This window comes from Triticum dicoccoides, chromosome 4A (assembly GCF_002162155.2).
Source record: "Triticum dicoccoides isolate Atlit2015 ecotype Zavitan chromosome 4A, WEW_v2.0, whole genome shotgun sequence".
NCBI classification, from domain to species: domain Eukaryota; kingdom Viridiplantae; phylum Streptophyta; class Magnoliopsida; order Poales; family Poaceae; genus Triticum; species Triticum dicoccoides.
Window position 1 is genome coordinate 531654686 of NC_041386.1, and position 22131 is coordinate 531676816.

The 22131-nt window shown below is 44.6% G+C and overlaps 1 protein-coding gene across 1 annotated transcript in view; it reads left to right on the forward strand.

Moving 5' to 3' along the window:
* The first annotated feature begins 4238 nt into the window (after positions 1-4238).
* LOC119283609 (chaperone protein ClpB1-like) overlaps positions 4239-22131 on the forward strand; it is a 41863-nt gene continuing 23970 nt past the window's right edge. The window contains exons 1-6 of the mRNA XM_037563082.1: positions 4239-4851; positions 4948-5102; positions 5198-5538; positions 5630-5816; positions 5907-6247; positions 9220-9235. Of these exons, the coding sequence (XP_037418979.1) occupies positions 4434-4851; positions 4948-5102; positions 5198-5538; positions 5630-5816; positions 5907-6247; positions 9220-9235 (1458 nt within the window). The 5' untranslated portion in view covers positions 4239-4433. The remainder of the gene's footprint in view (positions 4852-4947; positions 5103-5197; positions 5539-5629; positions 5817-5906; positions 6248-9219; positions 9236-22131) is intronic.

A 22131-nucleotide genomic window follows, 5' to 3' on the forward strand; every position in this document is an offset into this window, starting at 1 on the left:
TAATGAATTCTATATGTGGCAGGCAAAACATGGAAACATCTGTAATTAAAAAGCAATATATGATCATGTGCAATGGGAGGTGGGAAATATGTGGCTTTGTTTTACTTCCGCAAGCTGGGAGTAGCTAACATGCACCACATGTTTTTATGCGCTATTTTTTCAAAAAGAAACAAAGTATAGACATGGACGCTCACAAACACGCAATTCACCCATATAAACGCACACACACGTTTATTTTGCAGATATTATAAATATTTTCTTAACCTAACTTTACATGTTCCCTCCACACAGACATGACATGCGTATGTACTGCTTACCTACGAGAAGAGTGCTAATTAGCGCATTCAGAACCTAATACCCCGGGTTAACTGAACAACTTATTGGCATCATTTAATCCAATGCAAATTATGCAGAATCTAGTATCCTCAAGCCAAGTAGCCCGGAAGACCAACAAAATTCTTCATTTTCAATAGAAAAATAAGTGGTGATCCACGTCTTGGTTGCAGCCATTACATCTCTCGGCACCTATCATGTGCTCAACAACATGGGATAATTAATCACACTGGCGGCAAGATGGAGACCACTAGAATTATGGATGCTCCTTGGTCTCCTAATGCAGATGCAAAAAAGCCCCCAACAACCTTTTTATAGATCTCATTTAGTTCCTAATACGGGATTGTGCATTGAACTGGAATCATTAACTTTAGGTGATGCATGTCTGTTTACATGGCACCAACACTAAGTGAGTGGGAGATGAGGTGAACACGTATATCACTAGGTACAACACCACTATAATACTCCCTCCGTTCACTATTATAAGATGCTCTAACTTCGTTGAGATGAATATAAACATATTTTAGTGTGTTTGTTCACTCACTTCAGCCTATATGTAGTCCAATAAAATATCCAAAACATTTTATATTTGTGAACTGAGGGAGTAGCATTTTCTGAAAAATATTTTTGTTTTATATATCAATTCTTTAGAGGAGTTGTTTTAACTCCATGTACCAGCAGGGGCAGTTAGTCATCTGACTGGAGTGTTCGAAGAAATCAAGATGCTCGAGTGTTGGAAAAATTTACCATGGCCATATGACAGTATGTCATGTGTAATCAGCCGGGCAGAGCTAGATGAACAGCAACCAACAGTTTTGTAGCGACAGCAGCCGACCACCGGGGAATAACGTTAAAAGCAGACTAATCAAAATGTGCCGATGCTTAAGGAGAGGAACGTTTTGGGGCAGAGCAAATCTTATCGGCGATCCTTTTGCTGCTCTGCTGCTAGGCACATGAACGGAGTCTAGTCTTTTGGGTACGACCAACCGTCCTTTGGTGCCGTACTCTTTGGGGAAAAGCCGGAAAGTAAGATCGGGTTGGAACAAAGTAGCTGCTCAAAGCTAGTAGTGTTTTTTATACTAAAATCTTAAATTATACTCTATTTGGCAAAACCATGAAAATGAAAACATAAAACGTTAAACAAGATTATCATAATTCACCATAATAACAAGCTTATGTTGTTTAGTGACAAGCTAGTTCGGTGCATTAAAAAAATCGGTGCATGATCTGGAATGAAACATGAGATTTATGTAATGTATGCAAGCATCAATAACTCTAGTCTTCGAGATGATAAAATACGATGATAAGAAAATTAGATACAAATGCAATCAAACGAGGCCATTTGCGGCCAAAGTAGGTGGCAGCCAAACATTTTCAGTAGTAGTTGAACAAAGATATTATGACAAGCTGTTAACAATTATTTTCACAAACGAATGGTTATTATGGAAAAATAAATAAATGTTTTTTAGCTGCGATAACAATTTTTTAACGAATAATAAACATTTCTGAAATCCTTAATAATGAAAAAGTAACAATTGTTTTAGTGAATATTTGTTTTGTTGGATACGGCAACTTCATAATCCAGAGTGGACGCAACCTTTTTTGTGTGTATGTACGTAAATGAAGGGGAGAAAAGAGGAACGACAAACAAATATAGGAAAAGAAAGTGGTGGCTAAAGAAAAACAACAACAGACAACAAGACAAAAACACATGGAAAGAAAGAAATAATAAAAAAAGGATCAATGATGGAAAATAAAAAAACTGCCGTGACAAATCATATGTATCTCAAACATCACGAGCTTGTTGTGATATTCGATCAGAGGCACTAAAAGGCTAGCCCATATAACCCCCATCATAATAGGGGATTTTCCGCTTACTGTTTGTAGTAATGTTGCATATAGGCAAAAACAACTTTATTACTAGCAGGGAGCAAACAAATTCACACTTTTATAATAAATGTAAACACAGAAAAATGGTAGAAAAAAGCCATGTATAAAAGAAATAATAATAATATCATGTAAGAAAAGCAAGTAAATAAATAAGGAATACAATAGAAACAGGAAAAAGAACAAACGAAAAAAGAAGACAAAATGACTATAGCTACTAGACACCACGACTACTACTGATTTTCCTGCCTAATCTATGTTTTAGAATGACCTGCAATTTTTTGAATTTTTTAAATACTGTCTGAAAATATGTTTTTTTAATATGTGTTGTTATTTCATTTTCTGAACATTACAAGAAACATGAACAATTTTTAAATTGCAGGAATATTTTCCTGGAAAAACATAAAATCCAAAAAAAACGCTAGTGAAAAAAAAGAACAAATGAACAAAACAAAAACCCGGCCCCACAACCTTCCTAAAACCACAATGTACGCAGCTAATTGGGTAGACCCACATCCGCTCACTTCATCCTTGTGCATTTGGTCGACAAACTGTTGCAACGAGCGTTATATAGGAAAAGCCTGCAAAATTCCCACATAACACACAGGGGCGTGTGCACATGGCCCAACCAGTTTGTAGTAGGTATTTTTTTCGTTTCACCGGTTGGGCTTCTACGGGTTTTCATTTCTTGCTTTCTTTTCACTTCTTGTTTTTTTTCATTTATAACTACATGGCAAACATTTTTTAAAACAAGAGGTGTATTTATAACACACAATGAATTTCTTTTTTTTGCGGGTAATACACAATGAATTTCAAATACATGATTAATGTGGAGGAGAGAAAGGAAGTTGAAAATGTGGGTACTAGGTGGGGGTTAATTGTCGCATTCGAATAATGACAAGGCTTAGAGGGTCATCATGGACGACAACATATTAATAGACAGAACGACTCGAACAGGCCAGGGCCAAGAGGCGCGCGTGGAGTCACTACCGTCTACGGGTGGCGAGGGCCGGCGGTTAGGCCAACTCGGGCATGAGGAGGAAGACGATAGTCGAGGGAAGAAGACACGTGCGGGGAGGAAGAGGACCCGACTAACTCATAAGTAGCGACTGTGTTTGAATTTATTTATTTTTTGAGGAAGGCGACTGTGTTTGATTGGAGGCCTCTAAGGCAACGATCTTAGCCCGAGGAAAAAAATCATGGATTTGAAAAAAACGTTCATGATTTTTTTATAATAAAACTGAAACATAAAAGAAGAAAAAGGAAAAACGAAAATAAAAAGAAAACCGAAAAACTCAGCGGGCCTATAGCTCCGTGGTCTCCTGGACCATTCATGTAGCTCGTCTGCAGCTGCTTATCGGGCCGGCCATCTGGAGCTGCGTGCGTATCCCCGCCATGTTGGCGTGCAAAAATTTGAAGCCCGCGCCTTGCAAACGCAGTGTGATTGCAAGGCAAGAAACCCGGTGATTGTTCACAGACATTAATCCGATCCTAATTTGCTACACGCCTTGCAGATTTGGAAACCTAATAAAAGGTGATCGGTGATGTGCAAGTGCAAACCCGAACGAAGAACCACAGTATCACACATTCACACCGCGCCTTTGCAGATTTCCCGCGCATGCAGCATGGCGAGGGGATCTTCTGCCGGCGGCAACAAGGCCGGTGGCACCAAAGCCTCGATCCAAATCGACTGGACGGCGACGTTCGAGGGGTCTCCATCGTCGACCATCGCCGGCGGCGATGGTTCGGCGAAGAAGGACCCGAAGACGCCGACCTCCGGCGATCCGTCGAGCAACAACGCGCAGCCACCGAAGAGCGCAGCCACGCCCCCTGCTGAGGGTAATTCGTCGAGCAAGCCCCCGCGGCCGGCCAAGGGTAACTCCCGTGGAGGCGGGCGTGCGAAAAAGGAGGCGCCGGTCGCACCGCCTCCTTGTCCTTCGACGGCCATCTTTGGGGACAAAACCAATCTGGACACCTTTGGCTGCGATCTCACCGCGGCGGCGGCGAACGCCGACCCCGTCGTTGGGCGCGAGGATGAGATCGACCGCGTGGTGTGCATCCTGTCCCGCAAGTCCAAGAACAGCGCCGTGCTGGTGGGCGCGGCCGGCGTCGGCAAGACGGCCATCGCCGAGGGCCTGGCGCAGCGCATCGCCCGCGGCGAGGTGTCCGGGGTCCTGGCCGGCGCGCGCGTCGTGGAGATCAACGTCGCCGCGATGGTCTCCGGCACGAGGGCCCGCGGCACGTTCGAGGAGCGGTTCACCGGCCTCATCGCCGAGGTTGAGGCCGCGGTGGCCGGGAAGGTCGTCCTGTTCATCGACGAGATACACACGCTGCTCGGCGCCGGCCGCTTTTCTGGCTGCATGGACGCGGCCAACATGCTGAAGCCGGCGCTGGCGAGGGGCCGTGTCCGGTGCCTCGGCGCCACGACGCATGCCGAGTACCACCACTACTTTCTCCAGGACAAGGCGTTGGAGCGGCGGTTCCAGAAGGTGCACGTCTCGGAGCCCAGCGAGGACGAAACCGTGGCCATCCTCCGGCGGCTCAAGGCGGCGTACGAGGAGCACCACGGCATGGAGATCCAGGACGAGGCGCTCGTCGCCGCCGCCAAGCTCTCCGGCCGCTATATCCCAGGTAATGAACCATTATATAATTGACTATCCAAACAAACAAATAATGGCATGCGAAACTTCATCCCGAATTCAACGCTTGATTTTCTTTCTGTCTCAGCACGGCATTTCCCGGACAAGGCGATCGATCTTGTTGATGAGGCGTGCGCGACGGCGAGGCTGGTGATGGATCGCCGGAAGAAGCAAGCCACAGGCGACGGCGACAAGCCCTTGGCGCCCAAGGACGAAAACGTCGGACCGGACCATATAGCTCAGGTAATAAGATATATGATGAAGTACCCATCCATTTCCATCCGATTGAAATTTGCACTCCGGTGTCATATCAAACCATCTGAAATTCTCGGGAGCAGATCGTGAGCAAATGGACAGGAATCCCAGTGACCAGTCTCGGGACTGACGAGAGGAAGCGGCTACTGGAGCTGCCGAAGCGGCTGCACCGGCGCGTGATCGACCAGGACGAGGCGGTGAACGTCGTCGCCGAGGCCGTGGTGCGCTCGCGATCGGGCCTCGGGGAGCCAAACCAGCCGTCAGGATCCTTCCTCTTCCTCGGCCCCACCGGCGTCGGCAAGACGGAGCTCGCCAAGGCCCTCGCCGAGCAGCTCTTCGGCAATGAGAAGCTGCTCGTCCGCATCGACATGTCCGAATACATGGGCAGCAGCTCCGTCACTCGCCTCATCGGCGCATCTCCTGGGTATGTACGTGTTTTTTGTACAGCTTCTTTCTTTGGTACACTACACGCAATCTACGGTTACATATGGATGATCTGGCATCTGCGTTTGTAGGTCGTATGGGTACGAGAAGGGTGGGCAGCTGACGGAGCTGGTGCGGCAGCGCCCCTACAGTGTGGTCCTCCTGGATGAGGTGGAGAAGGCCGACGCCGCCGTGCTCAATGTCTTCCTCCAGATCCTCGACGACGGGCGCGTCACCGACGGGCACGGCCGCACCATCAACTTCACCAACACCATCATCATCATGACCTCCAACCTCGGGGCGCACCACCTCCTCGCCCGCGCAGCCACAAAGGACATGGAAGCCACCCGCAAGCGTGTGATCGCCGACGTGCGGAGGCACTTCCGCCCCGAGCTCATCAACCGGCTGAGCGAGATGGTGATCTTCCGCCCGCTCTCCGGCGAGCAGCTGCGGAGGGTGGCGAGGATGCAGCTCAAAGGCATTGCCGCGCGCCTCGCTGAGAAGGGCATCGGCCTCGACGTCACGGACGCGGCCCTCGACGTGATCCTCTCGCGGTCCACCGACCAGGTGCAGATGTACGGCGCGAGGCCGATCAAACGCTGCCTGCAGAAGAACGTCATGACCAGGATATCCAAGATGGTGGTGCGGGAGGAGGTGAACGACGACTGCTACGTGTCTGTCGACGCCGATGAGGAGAAGAAGGACCTGGTGTTTGCCGTGGACAAGCAGAGTTCCAACGAGAACGACGACCCGTCATCCTCTTCCACCAAGAAGAGGAAGAGGCCCCCGGCGAAGCATCTAGTCGTGATTGATGATGACGAAGACGAGTGAAGTGTTTTTCGTTTCAGCCAGACCTGTGTTTTTGGGTCATTGTGTTGCGTTTCTTATCTATGCACTTTAAAAGGCTACAGAATCAACCAATAATTTTGCTAGATATAATTTTGTCATTTACAGTCAACTTGGATTGGGTTGTGGACTTGTGGTCTATATTTTGTTTTCATTATTTTGACGAAAAGACAGCTGCTGCTGATTTTGATCCTATTTAGCGCCTTAAGCACCAGTTCAGAAAATTTTGCTACCTGACGCACACCGCTCCTAACACTACATGACAATTAGGCCCGCCCATCGTAAGTTTTTCTCAGTGTTTTTTGGTAGTTTTTTCTTACGGTTTTTCCTGGCATGGTTTTTACTTTATTTTATTTTCTTTTTATTTCTTTTCTTTTATTTTTCCTTTTTCTGTTTCCTTTTTATTTTTCTTTCTTTTAAAAATGCGCGAAATTTTTACAAATTCATTTCCTTTTGCAAATTAAGGATTTCTTTTATAAATTCTTGAAGTTTTTCAAGTCTGCTAACTTCTTGTCAAATTGTGAACATTTTACATTACAGTAAACTTTTTCAAATTACGAGCTTTTGAAAGTCGTCAACTTTTTCAAAATTCATGAACTTTTTGGAAATTGAAACATTTTTCAAATTTCAGATTTGTTCTTCATTTTCATGACCAATTTTAAAATCCATGAACCTTTTAAAATTTCGCTAATATTTGAAGTTAATGATTTGTTAAATAATTTATGAATTTTTTTAAATTCATTATTTTTTCTCAAATTAAAGAATTTTAAAATCCGTGAAGTTTTTTTCAAATCTGTGAGCTTTCCACAAATTCGTGAACATTTTTTAAATTTTGTGATTTTTTTTGAAATTCACGTACTTTTTCATTTTTCACAAGCTTTTTTTCAAATTCATGAACAATTACTAAAATTCATGAACTTTTTTCAAATTTACCAACCTTTCAAATTCATGATTTTTTTACAAATGAGGAACTTTTATTTTCGAACCAATGTCTTGGGTATCAAATGTTATGAGCTGCCTGGAGCACAAGAATACAACCAGCAAAGTGGCAGAACAATTGCTTAAAAGCATATACAACTGGAGTTTGGCAAATCCGGACTCCTATACGTCTACGGGCGCATCTGGATGCGCCTATGGACATCGCCCGTCCGCATCTCAAATGCCCCATATTTAACCACAACCTCTACTCTTGAAACATAAAACCCATGCAAAGACATGCGCGTTGGTCATCACATGCTACTGGAGCTGCTAACGCGTCATCGACCAAGATGAGGCGGTGAACGTGGTTGCCAAGGCTGTGGTGCGCTCGCGATCGGGCCTCGAGGAGCCAAACCAGCCGTCAGGATCGTTCCTCTTCCTCGGCCCCACCGGCGTCGTCAAGACGAAGCTCGCCAAGGCCCTCGCCGAGCAGCTCTTCGGCAATGAGAAGCTGCTCGTCTGCATCGACATGTCCGAGTACATGGGCAGCAGCTCAGTCACTCGCCTCATCGGCGCATCTCCTGGGTACGTACATATTATATATTGCTTCTTTCTTTGGTATAGTACACGCAATCTACGGTTACATATGGATGATGGCGTCTGCGTTTGTTTGTAGGTCGTATGGGTATGAGATGGGCGGGCAGCTGACAGAGCTGGTGCGGCGGTGACCGTACAGTGTGGTCCTCCTGGATGAGGTGGAGAAGGCCGACGCCTCCATGCTCAACGTCTTCCTCCAGATCCTTGACGATGAGCGCGTTATCGACGGGCAGGGCCACACCGTCGATTTCACCAACACCATCATCATCATGACCTCCAACATCGGGGCGCACCACCTCGCCCGCGCAGCCAGTAAGGACATGGAAGCCACTGAAGGAAATATGCCCTAGAGACAATAATAAAGTTATTATTTATTTCCTTATTTCATGATAAATGTTTATTATTCATGCTAGAATTGTATTAACCGGAAACATAATACATGTGTGAATACATAGACAAAACAGAGTGTCACTACTATGCCTCTACTTGACTAGCTCGTTGATCAAAGATGGTTAAGTTTCCTAGCCATAGACATGAGTTGTCATTTGATAAATGGGATCCCATCATTAGGAGAATGATGTGATTGACTTGACCCATTCCGTTAGCACTTGATCGTTTAGTATGTTGCTATTGCTTTCTTCATGACTTATACATGTTCCTATGACTATGAGATTATGCAACCCCCGTTTACCGAAGGAACACTTTGTGTGCTACCAAACGTCACAACGTAACTGGGTGATTATAAAGGTGCTCTACAGGTGTCTCCGAAGGTACTTGTTGAGTTGGCGTATTTCGAGATTAGGATTTGTCACTCCGATTGTCGGAGAGGTATCTCTGGGCCCTCTCGGTAATGCACATCACTATAAGCCTTGCAAGCAATGTGACTAATGAGTTAGTTACGGGATGATGCATTACGGAACGAGTAAAGAGACTTGCCGGTCACGAGATTGAACTAGGTATTGAGATACCGACGATCGAATCTCGGGCAAGTAACATACCGATGACAAAGGGAACAACGTATGTTGTTATGCGGTTTGACCGATAAAGATCTTCGTAGAATATGTGGGAGCCAATATGAGCATCCAGGTTCCGCTATTGTTTATTCACCGAAGATGTGTCTCGGTCATGTATACATAGTTCTCGAACCCGTAGGGTCCGCACGCTTAACGTTCGATGGCGATTTGTATTATGAGTTTATGTGTTTTGATGTACCGAAGGTAGTTCGGAGTCCCGGATGAGATCGGGGACATGACGAGGAGTCTCGAAATGGTCGAGACGTAAAGATCAATATATTGTACGACTATATTCGAACATCGGAAAGGTTCCGAGTGGTTCAGGTATTTTTCGGAGTACCGAGGAGTTACGGGAATACGGGGGAAGAAGTATATGGGCCTTATTGGGCTTTAGGGGAGAGAGAGAGGCAGCCCCCCCAAATGACTAGTCCGAATTGGACTAGGGGGAGGGGCGGCGCCCCCTCCTTCCTTCTCTTCCCTCTTCCCCTTCCTTGTCTCCTACACCTACTACTTGCAAGGAGAGGAATCCTACTCCCGGTGGGAGTAGGACTCCTCCAGGGCACGCCATAGGGGCCGACCCTCTCCCCCTCCTCCACTCCTTTATATACGTGGTCAGGGGGCACCCCGTAGACACACAAGTTGATATGTTGATCTATTCCAGCCGTGTGCGGTGCCCCCCTCCACCATATTCCACCTCGGTCATATCGTAGTGGTGCTTAGGCGAAGCCCTGCGTCAGTAGCAACATCATCACCGCCATCACGCCGTCGTGCTGATGAAACTCTCCCGTGAAGCTCTGCTGGATCGGAGTTCACGGGACGTCATCGAGCTGAACGTGTGCTGAACTCAGAGGTGCCGTACATTCGGTACTTGGATCGGTCGGATCGTGAAGACGTACGACTACATCAACCGCGTTGTGCCAACGCTTCCGTTTTCGGTCTACGAGGGTACGTGGACAACACTCTCCCCTCTCATTGCTATGCATCACCATGATCCTGCGTGTGAGTAGGAATTTTTTGAAATTACTACATTCCCCAACAGTGGCATCCGAGCCTGGTTTTATGCGTAGATGTTATATGCACGAGTAGAACACAAGTGAGTTGTGCGCGATACAAGTCATACTGCTTACCAGCATGTCATACTTTGGTTCGACGGTATTGTTGGATGAAGCGGCCCGGACCGATATTACGCGTACGCTTACGCGAGACTGGTTCTACCGACGTGCTTTGCACACAGGTGGCTGGCGGGTGTCAGTTTCTCCAACTTTAGTTGAACCGAGTGTGGCTACGCCCGGTCCTTGAGAAGGTTAAAACAACACTAACTTGACGAACTATCGTTGTGGTTTTGATGCGTAGGTAAGAACGATTCTTGCTCAGCCCATAGCAGCCACGTAAAACTTGCAACAACAAAGTAGAGGACGTCTAACTTGTTTTTGCAGGGCATGTTGTGATGTGATATGGTCAAGACGTGATGAGATATAAGTTGTTGTATGAGATGATCATGTTTTGTTGAAGTTATCGGCAACTGGCAGAAGCCTTATGGTTGTCTCTTTATTGCATAAGATGCAAGTGCCAAATAATTGCTTTACTTTATCGCTATGTGATAGCAATAGTTGCAAGAGCAATAGTTGGCGAGACAACCATGTGACGACACATTGATATAGATCAAGATGATGGAGATCATGGTGTCATGCCGGTGACGATGGAGATCATGACGATGCTTTGGAGATGGAGATCACAAGCACAAGATGATGATGGCCATATCATATCACTTATATTGATTGCATGTGATGTTTATCTTTTATGCATCTTATTTTGCTTTGATTGACGGTAGCATTATAAGATGATCTCTCACTAAATTTGAAGATAAAAATGTTCTCCCTGAGTATGCACCGTTGCGAAAGTTCTTCGTGCTGAGACACCACGTGATGATCGGGTGTGATAGGCTCTATGTTCAAATACAACGGGTGCAAAATAGTTGCACACGCGGAATACTCAGGTTAAACTTGACGAGCCTAGCATATAACGGATATGGCCTCGGAACACTGAGACCAAAAGGTCGAGCGTGAATCATATAATAGATATGATCAACACAGTGATGTTCACAATTAAAAAGTACTCCATCTCATGTGATGATCGGACATGGTTTAGTTGATTTGGATCACGTGATCACTTAGATGATTAGAGGGATGTTTATCTAAGTGGGAGTTCTTAAGTAATTTGATTAATTGAACTTTAATTTATCATGAACTTAGTCTTGGTAGTACTAGCATATCTATGTTGTAGATCAATAGCTCGCGTTTAGCTCCCCTATTTTATTTTTGATATGTTCCTAGAGAAAAATAAGTTGAAAGATGTTAGTAGCAATGATGCGGATTGGATCCGTGATCTGAGGATTATCCTCATTGTTGCACAGAAGAATTATGTCCTTGATGCACCGCTAGGTGACAAACCTATTGCAGGAGCAGATGCAGACATTATGAATGTTTAGCTAGCTCAATATGATGACTACTTGATAGTTTAGTGCACCATGCTTAACGGCTTAGAATCGGGACTTCAAAGACGTTTTGAACGTCATGGACCATATGAGATGTTCCGGGAGTTTAATTTAATATTTCAAGCAAATACCCGAGTTGAGAGATATGAAGTCTCCAACATGTTCTATAGCTAAAAGATGGAGGAGAATAGCTCAAGAAGTGAGCATGTGCTCAGATTGTCTGGGTACTACAATCGCTTGAATCAAGTGGGAGTTAATCTTCCAGATAAAATAGTGATTGACAGAATTCTCTAGTCACCATCACCAAGTTAGTAGAACTTCGTGATGAACTATAGTATGCAAGGGATGATGAAAACAATTCCCGAGCTTTTCATGATGATGAAATCGCTGAAGGTAGAAATCAAGAAAGAGCATCAAGTGTTGATGATTAAGAAGACCACTAGTTTCAAGAAAAGGGCAAAAGGAAAGAAAGGGTACTTCATGTAGAATGGCAAGCAAGTTGTCACTTACATGAAGAAGCCCAAAGCTAGACTAAAGCCTGAAACTGAGTGCTTCTACTGCAAAGGAAATGGTCACTGGAAGTGGAAATGCCCTGAATATTTGGTGGATAAGAAGGATGGCAAAGTGAACAAGGGTATATTTGATATACATGTTATTGTTGTTTACCTTACTAGTGTTTATAGTAGCCCCTGGGTATTTGATACTTGTTCAGTTGCTAAAAATTAGTAACTCGAAACAGGAGTTACAGAATAAACAGAGACTAGTTGAGGGTGAAGTGACGATGTGTGTTGGAAGTGGTTTCAAGATTGATATGATCATCATCGCACACTCCCTATACTTTCGGGATTAGTGTTAAACCTAAATAAATGTTATTTGGCTTTTTGCGTTGTGCATGAATATGATTTGATCATGTTTATTGCAATACGGTTATTCATTTAAAGTCAGAGAATAATTGTTGTTCTGTTTACATGAATAAAACCTTCGATGGTCATGCACCCAATGAAAATAGTTTGTTGGGTCTCGATCATAGTGATACACATATTCATAATATTGAAGCCAAAAGATGCAAAGTTAATAATGATAGTGCAACTTATTTGTGGCACTGCCGTTTAGGTCATATTGGTATAAAGCACATGAAGAAACTCCATGCTGATGGGATTTTGGAATCACTTGATTATGAATCACTTGATGCTTGCGCACCATGCCTTATGGGCAAGATGACTAAAACTTCGTTCTCCAGAACAATGGAGCGAGCAACTGACTTATTGGAAATAATACATACTGATGTATGCAATCCGATGAGTGTTGAGGGTCGCGGCGGGTATCGTTATTTTCTCACTTTCACAGATGATTTGAGCAGATATGGGTATATCTACTTAATGAAACATAAGTCTGAAACATTTGAAAAGTTCAAAGAATTTCAGAGTGAAGTGGAAAATCATCGTAACAAGAAAATAAAGTTTCTACGATCTGATTGTGGAGGAGAATATTTGAGTTACAAGTTTGGTCTTCATTTGAAATAATGTGGAATAGTTTCGCAACTCACGCCACCTGGAACACCACTGCATAATGGTGTGTCTGAACATCGTAACCGTACTTTATTAGATATGGTGCGATCTATGATGTCTCTTACGATCTATCACTACCGTTTTGGGGTTATACATTAGGGACAGCTGCATTCATGTTAAAAAGGGGCACCATCTAAATTCGTTGAGACGACACCGTATGAACTATGGTTTAGCATGAAACCTAAGCTATCGTTTCTTAAAGTTTGGGGTTGCGATGCTTATATGAAAAAGGTTTCATCCTAATAAGCTCAAATCCAAATCGGAGAAATGTGTCTTCATAGGATACCCAAAGGAGACAGTTGGGTACACCTTCTATCACAGATCCGAATGCAAGACATTCGTTGCTGAGAATGGATCCTTTCTAGAGAAGGAGTTTCTCTCGAAAGAAGTGACTGGGAGGAATGTAGAACTTGATGAGGTAACTGTACCTGCTCCCTTATTGGAAAGTAGTTCATCACAGAAATTTGTTCCTGTGACTCCTACACCAATTAGTGAGGAAGCTAATGATGATGATCATGTAACTTCAGATCAAGTTACTACCGAACCTCGTAGGTAAACCAGAGTGAGATCCGCACCAGAGTGGTACTGTAATCCTATTCTGGAGGTCATGTTACTTGACCATGATGAACCTACAAACTATGACGAAGCGATGATGAGCCCAGATTCCGCAAAAATGGCTTGAGGCCATGAAATCTGAGATGAGATCCATGTATGAGAACAAAGTGTGGACTTTGGTTGACTTGCCCGATGATCGGCAAGCCGTAGAAAATAAATGGATCTTCAAGAGGAAGACGGACGCTGATAGTAGTGTTACTATCTACAAAGCTAGATTTGTCGAAAAAGGTTTTGACAAAGTTCAAGGTGTTGACTACGATGAGATTTTCTCACTCATAGTGATGCTTAAATCTGTCTGAATCATGTGAGAAAATTGCCATATCTTATGAAATCTGGCAAATGGATATCAAAACTACATTCCTTAATGGATTTCTTAAAGAAGAGTTGTATATGATGCAACCGGAAGGTTTTGTCGATCCTAAAGATGCTAACAAAATATGCAAGCTCCAGCGATCCATCTATGGACTGGTGCAAGCATCTCAGAGTTGGAATATACGTTTTGATGAGTTGATCCAAGCATATAGTTTTATACATACTTGTGGTGAAGCCTGTATTTACAAGAAAGTGAGTGGGAGCACTACAACATTTCTGATAAATATATGTGAATAACATATTGTTGATCGGAAATAATGTAGAATTTTCTAGAAAGCATATATAAAGGAGTATTTGAAAGGAGTTTTTCAAAGAAAGACCTTGGTGAAGCTGCTTACATATTGAGCATCAAGATCTATAGAGATAGATCAAGATGCTTGATAATTTTTTTCAATGAGTACATACCTTGACAAGATTTTGATGTAGTTCAAAATGGAACAGTTAAAGAAATAGTTCTTGCCTGTGTTACAAGGTGTGAAATTGAGTAAGACTCAAAACCCGACCACAGCAAAGATAGAAAGAGGATGAAAGTCATTCCCTATGCCTCAGCCATAGGTTCTATAAAGTATGCCATGTTGTATACCAGATCTATTGTATACCCTACACTGAGTTTGGCAAGGAAGTACAATAGTGATCTAGGAGTAGATCACTGAACAACGGTCAAAATTATCCTTAGTGGAATAAGGATATATTTCTCGATTATGGAGGTGACAAAAGGTTCGTCGTAAAGGGTTACGTCGATGCAAGTTTTGACACTGATCCAGATGACTCTAAGTCTCAATCTGGATACATATTGATAGTGGGAGCAATTAGCTAAAGTAGCTCCGTGCAGAGCATTGTAGACATAGAAATTTGTAAAATACATACAGATCTGAATTTGGCAGACCCGTTGACTAAACTTCTCTCACAAGCAAAACATGATCACACCTTAGTACTCTTTGGGTGTTAATCACATGGCGATGTGAACTAGATTACTGACTCGGGTAACCCTTTGAGTGTTGGTCACATGGCGATGTGAACTATGGGTGTTAATCACATGGTGATGTGAACTATTGGTGTTAAATCACATGACAATGTGAACTAGATTATTGACTCTAGTGCAAGTGGGAGACTGAAGAAAATATGCCCTAGAGGCAATAATAAAGTTATTATTTATTTCCTTATTTCATGATAAATGTTTATTATTCATGCTTGAATTGTATTAACCGGAAACATAATACATATGTGAATACATAGACAAAACAGAGTGTCACTACTATGCCTCTACTTGACTAGCTCGTTGATCAAAGATGGTTAAGTTTCCTAGCCATAGACATGAGTTGTCATTTGATAAACAGGATCACATCATTAGGAGAATGATGTGATTGACTTGACCCATTCCGTTAGCTTAGCACTTGATCGTTTAGTTTGTTGCTATTGCTTTCTTCATGACTTATACATGTTCCTATGACTATGAGATTATGCAACTCCCGTTTACCGGAGGAACACTTTGTGTGCTACCAAACGTCACAACGTAACTGGGTGATTATAAAGGTGCTCTACAGGTGTCTCCGAAGGTACTTCTTGAGTTGGCGTATTTCGAGATTAGGATTTGTCACTCCGATTGTCGGAGAGGTATCTCTGGGCCCTCTCGGTAATGCACATCACTATAAGCCTTGCAAGCAATGTGACTAATGAGTTAGTTACAGGATGATGCACTACGGAACGAGTAAAGAGACTTGCCGGTCATGAGATTGAACTAGGTATTGAGATACCGACAATCGAATCTCGGGCAAGTAACATACCAATGAGAAAGGGAACAACGTATGTTGTTATGCGATTTGACCGATAAAGATCTTCGTAGAATATGTGGGTGCCAATACGAGCATCCAGGTTCCGCTATTGGTTATTGACCGGAGACGTGTCTCGGTCATGTCTACATAGTTCTCGAACCCGTAGGGTCCGCACGCTTAACGTTCAGTGACGATTTGTATTATGAGTTTATGTGTTTTGATGTACCTAAGGTAGTTTGGAGTCCGGGATGAGATCGGGGACATGACGAGGAGTCTCGAAATGGTCTAGACGTAAAGATCGATATATTGGACGACTATATTCGGACATCGGAAAGGTTCCGAGTGGTTCGAATATTTTTCGGAGTACCGGGGAGTTACGGGAATACGAGGGAAGAAGTATATGGGCCTTATTGGGCTTTAGGGGAGAGAGAGAGAGAGGCAGGCCGCACGCCCTCCCAATGACTAGTCCGAATTGGACTAGGGGGAGGGGCGGCGCCCCCTCCTTCCTTGTCTTCCCTCTTCCCCTTCATTGTCTCCTACTCCTACTACTTGGAAGGAGAGGAATCCTACTCCCGGTGGGAGTAGGACTCCTCCAGGGCGCGCCATAGGGGCCGGTCCTCTCCTCCTCCTCCACTCCTTTATATACGTGGCCAGGGGGCACCTCATAGACACACAAGTTGATCTGTTGATCTATTCCAGCCGTGTGCGGTGCCCTCCTCCACCATATTCCACCTCGGTCATATCGTAGTGGTGCTTAGGCGAAGCCCTGCGTCATCATCGTCATCACGCCGTCGTGCTGACGAAACTCTCCCGTGAAGCTCTGCTGGATCGGAGTTCGTGGGACGTCGTCGAGCTGAACATGTGCTGAACTCAGAGGTGTCGTACGTTCGGTGCTTGGATCAGTCAGATCGTGAAGACGTACGACTACATCAACCGTGTTGAGCTAACACTTCCGCTTTCGGTCTACGAGGGTACGTGGACAACACTCTCCCCTCTCGTTGCTATGCATCACCATGATCTTGCGTGTGAGTAGGATTTTTTTGAAGTTACTACGTTCCCCAACAGCCACCCGCAAGCGCGTGATCACCGACGTGCAGAGGCACTTCCGCCCCGAGCTCGTCAACCGGCTGAGCGAGACGGTGCTCTTCCGCCCGCTCTCCGGCGAGCAGCTGCAGAGGGTGGCGAGGATGCGGCTCAAAGGCATCGCAGCGCGCCTCGCCTAGAAGGGCATCGGCCTCGACATCACGGACACGGCCCTCGACATGATCCTCTCGCGGTCCAGCGACCAGGTGCAGATGTACGGCATGAGGCTAGTCAAATGCTGCCCGCAGAAGAACGTCATGACCTATCTAAGATGGTGGTGTAGGAGGAGGTGGACAACGACTGCTACGTGTCCGACGGCGTCGATGAGGAGAAGAAGGACCTGGTGTTTGCCGTGGACAAGCAAAGTTCCAAGGAGAACGACGGCCTGTCGTCCTCTTCGGCCAAGAAAAGAAAGAGGCCCCCGGCGAAGCATCTGGTCGTGATTGATGATGACAAAGACGAGTGAAGTACTTTCCATTTCGGGCAGAACATATGTTAGCGAAAGCATAGCTAGCCAACACGTATCCCTTTTCCCCATACACAATGGTAGAAAGTACCCTTACTTCCCCGTTGGCCAAAACACACCCGCACGTCCTGTCATGCATAAGAGGGGTGAAGGTGCATGAGTGGGTCCAATATTCTTATGCTTTGAGTTGTGAGGAAGCCATAGCTGGGTGGAAATAAGTGTTCATGCCCCAAGGTTTTAAGAAGGATAGAGGGTTATTTTTTGTAATTCAGTCTTTTAGTTCCTACTGTAGGTCTAGGTGGTCACAGGTTTAAAGGTCTTAAATAAGTGTGAGTGATGGTTGTTTTAGTATCAGTGGTATGGTAACTGGCGGTTCAAGTGGTTTACAAAAGATGGCTGGATGTTCCTTTTGCCACGTGGTACATGATGACGAGGAGATCACCAAGGCGCGTGGACTCTCCTTAGGGGTGGAAAGTGGTAGCGGATAATTCAAAATATCCGATATTCATATTCGAGAAAATGCCTATTCGTATCCGAAACATCCGCATCCGAACCAAAATGAAAATGGAAATTATTCGTATCCGAATTTATTAAACAAATACAAATAAAATATGGTAGGAGATTTTGACACAAATATGGATATGGAAGTGGATATATCCGTATCCGAATAAGATTATGGGAGGTATTTTTATAAATTCTAGGCCCAATATTCCAATTATCCAACATAAAAGCCAAATAAGTTGTCAAATTTTACTCTTTATATGATTAAACTTATAAATTATTATGCATTACAATAGTATTTATTCATAAACCTATTTATCATTGACTTATTGTATGTCACAAGTTGATTATTTTAGGTCACATAGCTATCGACTATAATTTACTTAAGCAATATGTTGATATTATTCGTATCCGTTCCGAATCAAGAAAATATCCGGTACGTATCCGTATTCGAATAATATCCGAACCGCATCCGGATCCGAGAACATCCGTATTTGGATTCGTATTCATTTTGAAAATACGAAAATGGAAATGGTAAGAGCACTGTCCGATCCGTTTCCACCCTAACTATCCTCCTCCTGGCCTGGCCAGGCAGCCGTGCTCATCTCTGTTGCCGTATCTCCGCTTGTTTTCGTTACCCTCCGCAAATGACATCTCTTTCTCTATAGGAATTGACATGCATGTCATCTCACTTCCTATGATTTTTCTATTCCTATAAAATTTCTATCATATGAACCAAAGAGGTGTCAGCACATCTACGGAATGAGGAGATACGCCGAACAGAATAGCCAGGATTTCGGACAGTGGCAGCCACACAGGTGCATAGCAGCAGCAGAGAATGGAAGGAGGAGCAGAGCGGGCGAAATCACTGTTCTGACCTTGTCAGCGTTTATAGTCATAAACTGAACTCGACGAGAAAGTATTTCGCGATTTGACCCTTTTAGAAACGCCAGGGTCCGCGGCGTTTCCACCCAACATAAAAACGCCGAGCAAGCTAGCGTTTCTGCCCTGGCCCACTGCCAGGCCGAGGACGCGTTGGCTGCTGACGTGGCAGGTTGGAAATGCCGACCCAGCTAGCGTTTCTGGAAACGCCATAATCAGTGGCGTTTCTGGTGCAGATATTTTAGGTGGCCGTGGGGCTTTCACCCACCACTCACCACTCACTCTCTTCTCCCCCATTGGCCTATCCCGAGCTCTTGCCCTTTTCCCCCTTTGTGTCCCTCACTTAGCCCCTCACAAATCCTTGCAAATCGATTGGGTTGGTCCGTGGATCCGGTGTCATTTCCGTTCGTTGAGGTAACCTCCTTCATCTCACAAATTTTATTGGTTGGATTTGTCCATTTGGATTGATTTGTTCTTGTTGTTCCTAACCCTAGTTTTGAGCATGGATATATAATGTGATGTTTTGAGTATTGTTGTTCCAATAGTGTTGCATTTTGATGTTGTTGAGCATACCTTATTGTGGGTTATGGCTAATGTTAAGATTTAGGGTTAGGGTTATGGCCAATGTTAAGATTTAGGGTTAGGGTTAGGTGTTTTGTTAGCAATGTGGTATATTTAGCATTGTACATTTCTTATACTTATGTTACCATTTTTTAGATGGACAAGATTGTGAATATTCACTATGTTGACAAAGAGGCATTTATGAGTGTGGATATTGTTGACAAGTATGAGGAAGTGTTGATATTTCTTGAGACCCCTAGTTATGAAGAGGTTGTGGAAGAAACACGGATAAGATTAAAGTGGGTGGATGCAAGTGATCAAGTTGAATTAGTAGGAATATATGATGTTGGGTCGGCACACAAGTGTCGAATGAAGACAATGCCTATCAAGTCCAATTTGCATTGGGCTGCATATAAGGAGGTTGTTGCATCCTCAGAAGTCAAGTCACTCGAAGTCTTTGCAAGTAAGGTGGTCAAGGCTCCTCTCTTTCATGTTGACTTGAACCAAACCTTAGTAGATGATGTGAACCCGGTTAGTAGTGTGCCGCCTATTGTTGAGTATAAAGTTGAAGCGGAAGACAATGAGTATGCCCAATATGAGTTCGGAGGTAGTGCACCGATGAAAGATGATGGCGATGACTCCGACGAAGAGTATGAGAGGCACCACAACATTGTTGGTGATGTAGAGGCTGAAGTAAGGCATCAGGACATGGATCCTGACATTATCTATCAGTGTGCTTGTGTGGATGACTCGGATGATGAAGGCTCGGTGAATGAGTTGGACGAGGATGGCTTGATTGCGAAAGAAGCAGAGTGGTACACAAAAATCACCGGTAGGGATCACAAAGTTCCCTTGTTTTGTGATGTTAGCCTTGCAGATAAGGCTATAGTAGACGGTGGCATGAGCAAGACAATTGAGGCTAGACAGTTCCCAAGTAGTACACCCGACGCGATTTCGATGTCATACGTGAGGAAAGGTTTGATGTTCGAGCACATGCTAGAATTCAGGATGTGGTTGTGTGAGTATGCTGTCAAACACCACAGGCCTTTCATAGTTGTTCACTCGGACTGCAACAAGCGATACACCATGAAATGTGAGGTAGAAAGATGCAAATGGAAAGTCAATGGAAGACTCATGAAAGATGGTTGGTGGAAGATAACTAGTTGCAAAGCCACTCACCAATGCACACCGCCGACCGTAGAAGCACGGAAGACACACCATCAACTAACATCAGAATTCATTGGTTATAAATACCAGAAACATATAGCCGAGGATCCAACCATTAAAGTGAAGTTGTTGATGAGTTGGATTGAAGATAAATTCGGATATAAGGTCAAGTACGGAAAGACATGGAAGGCCAAGCAAGTCGCTCTCAGAATGTTGTATGGTGGATGGGAAGAGGCTTACAACATGCTACCCAGGTTGCTGGGAGCGATGTCGTACAGAAACCCAGGAATGTACCACTATGTCCAAGATATTGAAGGAGTGTTCCGTCGTGCCTTTTGGACGTTTGGCCCATGCATTGCAGCTTTTGAGCATTGTCGACCAGTTTTGTCTATAGATGGGACATTCTTGACAGGGAAATACAAGGGCACACTCATGATAGCAATGGCACATGATGCTAACGATCAGGTGTTGCCTGTGGCATTTGCTTTGGTCTCCGTGGAGAACCAAGACAACTGGGAATGGTTCATGAGACTTGTTAGGAGCACAGTCATTCCTCCGAATAGGGAGGTATGCATCATATCCGATCAGCACCAAGGCATATTGAAGGCCGTGGATATTCATATTCCAGGTCATGCGAGGCTTCACCACCGATGGTGTATGAGGCACTTCGTTGCAAACTTTTACAGGGCTTGTAAGAACAAGGATCTTTGCAAGGATCTTAACTCCGCATGTGTAGCCTTCTCCGTTAAGTCATTCACAACACGCTTGAACAAAATCTATGAGAAGGCAAACGAAGGTGGGAAAGATTTCTTAGAAAGGAATATTGATGAGAGACACAAGTGGTCACGGGCATGTGACGAAGGAGGCATGAGATATGGTGACATGACAAGCAATCTAGTTGAGTGCTTCAACTTTGTCTTGAAGGGTGCACGTCAGTTGCCGGTGACGGCAATAGCGGAATATACCTTTTACAAGCTGAATGAGTATTTTTTGAAGCACTCCGACGAAATCGACAAGTTGATTGCTGATAGTGAGAAGCCTCCCAATGAAATTTATCCGAAGAAGGTTGCCGAGTGGTTGGAGTTTCAGAGAGACAAGTCAGCCATCCAGCGAGTCACTTGTTATACCAAGTGAATGAGCCAGGTGGGACAACTAGAGATGGACAATCATATGGTGCTCGCTCATTTACGGTGGCTCTTAGGACAAGACATTGCACTTGTGAGCGGCCTAGTAAGTACCACTGGCCATGCTCGCACATGATGTCGGCGGCCCGCATCAGGAATGTGGATATCTCCGATGGAGTAGTTGTGAGGTTGCATGAATTCAATTTGCAAACTCATAAGTTAACATGGGCGTCTAGATTCCACCCTTTTCTGGACGCATCGCAGTGGCCAGAGTATCACGGTCCTAATATTAGGCCCGATCCGGAGATGATGGTACAACCCAAGGGTAGAAGGAGAACAAAGCGATACAGGAATGATATGGATGACCTCATGAGCACCAGAGAATTTGGTAGTGGACATTTCACGGAGCCACGTGATAGGAACCAATGCGGTGGTTGCAATGAAACGACACACAACAAAAGGACTTGCAAAACAAACAAAACTTCAAAAGGGCACAATGCTTCTTCAAGTGGTGGCCGAGGTTCCGGTGATGGCCGAGGTTCCGGTGGTGGTCGAGGTTCCGGTGATGGACTTGGTGGTGGCCGAGGTTCCGGTGGTGGCCTTAGTGGTGGCCGA